A 7647-nucleotide genomic window follows, 5' to 3' on the forward strand; every position below is an offset into this window, starting at 1 on the left:
TTTGTTTGGACAAAGATGAAGAAGATATGTGGAATAATTATTTCTAAAGTATTTGCACTTTCATTACTATAATTATCCCTCTTGGCTGGTAGGAAGAAATTAAAAATTTTACAAAAACATATGAATTATAATCGCAATGCACTTTCACCGACCAGCCAATGAGATTCAATTCTTGATCTATATTTTTTATTTAAATGGATGAAAAATTCACTAAACTAAACTATAGTACTTATATACAAGTACGTTTAGATATTGCCTATTGTCTCCTTCAATATGTAGTATTTAAAATATATATATATATATATATATATTGACTTGTATGTATCGTTCCCCATAGGTTACAATGTGAATTGACAAAACAGATAAATAAAAACATATCAAGCAAAGTAATAAATCATTAAAGGAAAACAAACAAATACTCTCTCCGTTTCAAAATATTAGATGTTTTGGAGAAGTTTGTTGTTTCATAATATAGGATGTTTTCAAATTTTAATGCAGTTTTAAGATTAGTTTAGTATTTTATATTATGCAATATTGTTTCTGATTGGTTGAACTTGTTAAAAATAAAAACTTTTTAAATCTACGTGTTTTACTTAAAACATCATATATTTTGAAACGGAGGGAGTAACATTTTAAGATATTTCTATCGTTTATCTTTTAGACTAATAATTTCAGCATTCATATATAATAGGAATTTCCCGTACTACTGAGATACTAATTCTCATATCATCCAATAAGTGTGTATATATTACACTCGGTCAATGTATATATTAGAAGAAAAAAAAAAAAAAAAGACAAAAATAGGAATCTTTGACCTTAGAACTTTAGAAGCCCAACAATTCTTAAGATTATCTTATAAATAAATTACTAAATCATTTGGTTATTAATATTAATAAACATGCCGCAAAAAGAAAACTTACCAAACCCTCTTCCTTACGATTTTAATTGAAATCCAACTTTCCTGGAATCTCGATTTCAAGATACCCAATGATCTTTGTCTTTTTCATCGGGAAAATATATATATATATTTTAAATAAATAATCAAACCTATTTACTGTATTGTATTCCTATATAATAAACGGAAGTAAACAATTTTTTTTTAGACTATATAATTTTTATAAGTTGGTTACAAAGTAGGTTATAGATTAAATATAGGTTAGTTACAGAAAAGATTATAGATTAATTGGTCAATCCATGGGCTATATGAATACACTTAAGAATATCTCAAAGAATCCTCTTAAAAAGAATATTTCAATAATTTATACAATTTCCAAAATAAAATCTTTAATATTCCGTGTATTGTTACAAAATATATATTGTAGACATAAAAATATACTATTAGACATAAAAAGTAATAAAATATTGGTAATTTACCACATTTAATCGTGATTTGCAAGATCTTATTGTGCAGTTGAAAATATAATTTTACCTAAGCACGGATCATATTAAAAAAACTTTCACCAAACATGTTCAAAAATTAAAATAAAAACAAACAAACAAACATAACAATTTCTCATACATAAAATTACAAAATTAACAATATAAAATTTATAAAATAGGTGTTTTTTCAAGCCATCATATTTAACATATGATTTTATTGCATAATGTTTTATCTAAAAAAACTTTTAAAAACAATCATATAACTTATATTTTATTCTAAAATTATAATATAAATAAAAGGAATTTTAACCCGTACTAATTTAGTTTGTTTGGTTAAATACCGAAACAAAATATAGTTAATTAAGATAGAACTTCGATAAAAGAAAAATCAGAGCTATTACAGGTTTAATTATAATCTTATCACTATAAGCATAAAGTATAAACATATGCTGACTAGAAATATTATTGAACCAATGAACGAAATAATGGACAATTTGTCCGGTTGTATCCAAAACATTAAAAAATAAAGTATGTAATGATAGTATATAGTTATAATGTCATATTTTTTATTTCATAGAGAAACAAATAAAAGGACGACACGTGCATCCACTATAATGATAAACTAATAATAATAATGTTGTTATACGACAAGAAACATAGAAATGTTATAAAAATATTCCTTTAATTTAATTTGCTTAAGATCAAAGGTAAAACTAGTTGATTAATTAGGCAAATTACTAATAAAAATATTCCTTCTCCGTATACAAATACCCTCTTTAATATCGAAAACATGATTCCGAACTTTGGTATATACTACATCTTGTGTGAAAAGAACAGACATACTTCACATCTTCGAGTCGCATTCACAGCAACAATCTCATATAAATGTATATATCTACACACGTTTTCTTAGTAATCTCCCTAAGAGACGAACATAACAAAATTATAACACTCTTGTGATCTATTTTAAGTTTTTTTGAATTTCGTTGATAAGAAAATATTGTTGGGGTAAATAAACTTAACTTCGTGATGATCCAATACTAGGAGAGCAAAATGAACAAACATAAGACAAACAAATCAACACATTTTAACAACTGGTGTATAGTGTAAGACATTATGACATGCATCTCTATAGTATTTTGGCACAATGAGTATCAAAAACCTACACGGGAAATATTTGGTTGAAGACTTGAAGTATATGATCCCTCATATCAAACATTAACTGCACCTTTTTAGCCTGTGTAAAAGCAAGTGTTGTCTAGAGACAATTTTGCCAACTTGTTGTTTAGTATGGTGCATGTCTTATGTCTTAGTCATATACCAAACAAAAAATGTTTATGTCTAAACTATATGTATTGCTATAGCCTATAGTCATTTTTTTTTTGACGTACAATATTGTATCTGCCACGTGTTGCACTTTGGTTCATTCTTACTTTTTTTTTTCGCAAGTTCATTCTCTTTGTCTACAAAATATGTAATGGATACGAATCCACCAAAAATTGCTCACACCTCTTAAAACACTTTTCTTTCATTATTTTTCTTCCTTTTTAGAAAGTATGTAAATATAAAATTTACTTTTTAAAATCAAAATAAGTCATCAGAAGAAAAGCGCAGCGCTACTTTGTGAATCATGTAGTTTATATGAAATGAAACTAGTTTTGAACAATAAAAATAAAATTCATTTCGTGAATACTGAGATTACTTACATCGATCAATATAGATCATTACACTATTATATCGGTCAGTGTTTAATTAGGCAATCCAATACCAATTATAATCTTGTGTGTATACACACACGTACATTGAAGCTTTGTGGAGTCACCATTAAAAATGGTTGGATCCAATTGGACATAAATGGTTTTTTGTTGGCTGCATTACAAAGTGCAAGTTCCATACCCAAAACTTTGTTTTTCATGCAACTTGCTCCATGATAAGCTACAGTGATACATGTATTTTTAAATCGGGTAACAATATCTTCTATTCTTCTTGGTCAAATTTAAAATATTTTAAAACTCACAGCCGTTAACCAAATATTGCCGTGACAAATGGTAATAGAATTGAAATCCTATGTAATAAAATAAACGTTCACATAACAAAATAACATGTGAAGAGAAAAAATCACACTGCCATTTTTAATATTTAATTTAATTTCCATATCTCCGACTACCATTTTGACAAATTATATTTATTATGCAAGTTACTAACCGAGGGGTTAGTAGTTAGTAAATATACGGGTTGCATAACTTATTGTTGTTCTTTCGTGTTAGTTAGGTTAGATACTATTGCCGTGTCATGTGCTTCTATATAGTATGATTATAATTCGTAATGTATTATCAGCTGAGGGACCGATTGAAAGAAATATATATACTGATATAAAGACTTTACAAGTTACAACAGAGCACCAAATAAATACGAGGGATATTCCCCATACAATATCACCACTAGCAGCAAATTATTGGTGGAGTAATTTAGCAGCTCACAATTATAAGCCGAAATTAATTCAAACTAATTAGTAATATCGAACTTAATATATCGTTAAACAAACGATGGTAAGCCTTTGATTAAAAAATATGTAGCGATCCACATTGATTAGACCGACCAAAAAGTGACAATATCTTAATTTCTCTGCTAAAAGAAAGTTTATGACATATGATTCAAAGACCAAAATAGTAGTACTCTATAATTAGAGGAACATAATGTTTTCTTTTATATTAGAGGAACATATTCATATTATACATCGCCAGCTAATTTTTGTCATTTCTCATTATTACAATTTGCAATTGCTTTCACATCTTCACTTAATTTTTTATATCCGATGATAAAAATAGTAACAAGTTGGACCCTCTTCTTTATTAAAAATAAGTAAAAAGGTAATCGTTTTCAGTGTTTAATTTAAAAGTAATACAGTTAAGGACAAAGATTGATTGGTTTCAAATTAATTTGTGTGGGATTTTAAGGACGTATACAATGTGATCAAGGTGGTTTGATGTCTAACTAGTCCAACAACCAGTAATAATAATGGACCAATCATCAATCTTCATTTCTTTTGGATTTTAAAAATAATATCGTCGGACTAATTATTAAAAGGGAATGATAATAAAAACTATATAGTATATAATCATCGCCCACGTCACACTTTCACCTCTTTCTCTCCGGCTTTGCATGGCTCTTTCTTGCTCCTTATCTCCCTCCCTCCCTTACTTAATATACTTCCTCTACAATTTCATTGCTTCTTGATAAACCTCTCTCTCTCTCTCTCCTCTTTCGATCTCTTGTTCTTCGTCTCTCTTTCTCTCTCTAAGCAATGCTTGGAAGCTATAGAGAAGTGAGTATTCGTACTTTTTAATCTATACGTCGGATTAACCAGAAAAATATATACTTGTATAAGTTATTGTTGTTCTCCCTTGATCATTAATATATGCATGCAATTTATTCTGTGGTATATATTGATAAGGTTATGTGGCCAAGACTTGTGGCCAACAAGATCCTAAGGAAAAGCGTCGGGAGCAACAACTTCGTCGCTGATTTCCCACCTGATACAGATCAGAAGCTTCTAGAAGCTTCCGGACTACTTGATGAACGACCTTCTTTCACTTCTAAATCAATTCTACTCGAGCAACACAAAACCACGCATCTTAACTACAAGTAATACATTAAAACTTTATATACCCTTTGTTTCGTTTTCTGTCATGAAAAATAGTTACCTTTATTTGTAGTTTTTAACCGTTGAATATACTTGGGAAAAGAAGAGAGCGCGGATCATAATAACGTATAGTTGACATAACTAGTCACTTTTCTTGCATTGCACGGCAGTTAAACCTAATTGCGCAAAACCAGTAGAGTTATAATCAACAGGTGGATGACAACCGTAATTAATTTAGATTCTAAGGGAGTCATAGTTTGATCCCTTTGTGTTCCATGAGTTTACAAAATTAACAGTTAATGGTTTATCAAATATATTAGAACGTTTGACAATTGTTTTTTTTTAATTAAAAAATAATGTAAACTTATGTATATCTTTTAGGGTTTTTGCAAGCACATGGAACGTCGGTGGTATTGTACCGGACGATGGGCTTGACATGGATGATTTATTGGAAACACACAAAACACCGTGCGACATATACGTGCTTGGGTGATTAATAAACTCTAATAATAAGAATTAAATTTATTTAGTTATAACGTATGGATTTTATATGTCTAAAAGTTGATTGAATGAAAATCTAGGTTTCAAGAGGTTGTGCCTCTTCGAGCTTCGAATGTATTGGGACCAGATAACAATAAGGTCTCTGCAAAATGGAACTCTTTGATAAGAGAGACTTTAAACAAGGGAGTAGCAGAACCTCATCGAGACAAGGACGTGTCGGAATCAAAGGGCACTAATAGTATTTCACAAGATTTCAGATGTATCATAAGTAAACAGATGGTCGGAATCTTGATCACCGTTTGGGTCCGAGGTGATCTCTGGCCATATATCCGGCATCCTAGCGTTTCATGCGTTGGATGCGGCATCATGGGTTGCTTAGGAAACAAGGTAACTGATTTTTAGAATTAAGTATTTTTTAACTTTTTTTTTTTTTTTCAGTTCAAAAGAAAATCTCACTGTTATAGATGTCGACTGAGTTAGGTGTTGACTGTTAATAGAAAATAATTACGTGCGTTCGCATTTGTATTCACAAATGATTATTATAATTTGTGGTTGAAATTTGAACTTATAGTTATATATATGTATATGAATTAGTGAATATAATGCCAGTATGTCGGCCATTTATATATAAACACATAGTAATAGTTTGGTAGTATTTTCACCGAATATCAAAACATAGTTAAGTTTATTTAAACTTAAATTTAGCTAGCATGTGTGAGTTTGATTTTTGTGCCTAATATTGAAGCGCCAACACAAACAAAATTTGCATTTCATATAAATAAATAATTATATTGTTCTCTTTGTCTTTGGTTATCATACTTACACCACTGATTATTTTATCATTAGGGATCGGTATCGGTTAGGTTTCAGTTGCACGAAACGACCTTCTGTTTTGTTTGCTGCCATCTAGCTTCCGGTGGCCGGGACCGAGATGAAAGGCAGAGAAACTCCGATGTTAATGAGATCTTAGCGAGATCGAGTTTTCCTCGAGGCTCGTCTCTAGATTTACCTAAAAAGATTCTTGATCACGAGTAAGCTTTATATCTTAATATAACGCTAATATCTTGAAATGAATTCAATAACACTTGGTTCATATACTTCGTGAATTTTTTTTATAAGAAAGCCAACTTGTTAGTAATTAACTATATAAGGTCAGACCAAAATTAAAATAGTTTAAGCAAGTTGACCGGTTAAATATAATAAGACATGAGATTGTGAAAGGAAAAAGGCTAGTTTGCTTAGTATGTACTCCTTGTTTAAGAAATTACCCAACTTGTGATATTTCTTATCTATATAATTATTAATTAAAGTTATTTTTGTCTTCTCTTTGTTGGATCAATTTATACAGTCGAGTAATTTTTCTGGGAGACTTGAATTATAGAATTTCACTACCCGAGGAGAAGACAAGATTATTGGTGAAAAGCAAAGAATGGAACATCTTACTAGAAAATGATCAGGTGATTGTTTATATAGAAATGAATACTTAAGTATAATTCAATTTTTTTTACATGTGTTAAAGGTTGTAAACTCGCCATTTTCTTATACGGTTTTATTTATATAAAATTAAGCTAAGCATGGAGATCTTGAACGGCCAGATTTTCAGAGGATGGCAAGAAGGAATTGTCATGTTTGCTCCAACTTATAAATATATTCCAAATTCGGATTTATATTATGGATGCATTACATACCAAAAAGACGAGAAGAAACGAGCTCCTGCATGGTAAGTAAAGTAACGTAACGTATGTGTATACGGTATATAGTATACATGCTCCTTATCATAATATTGGTTAATTACTATATATCTTAGCTTGATCACATGAATAAATAAATGATAGGTGTGATCGAATAATATGGTACGGAAGTGGACTGAAGCAACATGAATATGCAAGAGGAGAAACGAAGATATCTGATCACAGACCTGTCAAAGCAATATTCACCGCAGAAGTTACTGTTATACGGCATGGTAAAAAGATTCGTAATTTATTTTTCTCGGACAGATTTGAAGAAACAATTGACGTAGATGCTAAAGACTACTCGTGGATATCTACGTAGTTTTATTAACCGGGGGGTGAGTGTTCACACTACACGAAAACACGGCGTTTGGGACTACTTTTTGTGACTGA

The 7647-nt window shown here is 30.0% G+C and overlaps 1 protein-coding gene across 2 annotated transcripts; it reads left to right on the top strand.

Annotated features, from left to right (window-relative positions):
- LOC104710121 (type IV inositol polyphosphate 5-phosphatase 9) lies at positions 4571-7635 on the top strand. Of its 2 annotated transcripts, none has more exons than XM_010426666.2 (8): positions 4571-4705; positions 4835-5025; positions 5405-5512; positions 5605-5911; positions 6371-6555; positions 6873-6981; positions 7120-7244; positions 7360-7635. In XM_010426666.2, exons 1-8 carry the CDS (start codon positions 4685-4687, stop codon positions 7574-7576), a joined length of 1263 nt encoding a protein of 420 aa, XP_010424968.1. In that variant the 5' UTR covers positions 4571-4684; the 3' UTR covers positions 7577-7635. The 2 variants fall into 2 exon arrangements, with proteins under 2 accessions (XP_010424968.1, XP_010424967.1); XM_010426665.2 differs by having other exon boundaries at positions 4574-4705; positions 7093-7244.

Source organism: Camelina sativa, chromosome 9 (genome assembly GCF_000633955.1).
Source record: "Camelina sativa cultivar DH55 chromosome 9, Cs, whole genome shotgun sequence".
NCBI classification, from domain to species: Eukaryota; Viridiplantae; Streptophyta; class Magnoliopsida; order Brassicales; family Brassicaceae; genus Camelina; species Camelina sativa.

Bases quoted from the DNA above. Each gene is read 5' to 3' on its own strand.
- LOC104710121 (XM_010426665.2), top strand. From the start codon at position 4,685: ATGCTTGGAAGCTATAGAGAA. The intron at 5,513-5,604 runs GTGATTAATAAA...ATGAAAATCTAG, and splicing joins TGCGACATATACGTGCTTGG to GTTTCAAGAGGTTGTGCCTC. The intron at 7,245-7,359 runs GTAAGTAAAGTA...AATAAATGATAG, and splicing joins AAGAAACGAGCTCCTGCATG to GTGTGATCGAATAATATGGT.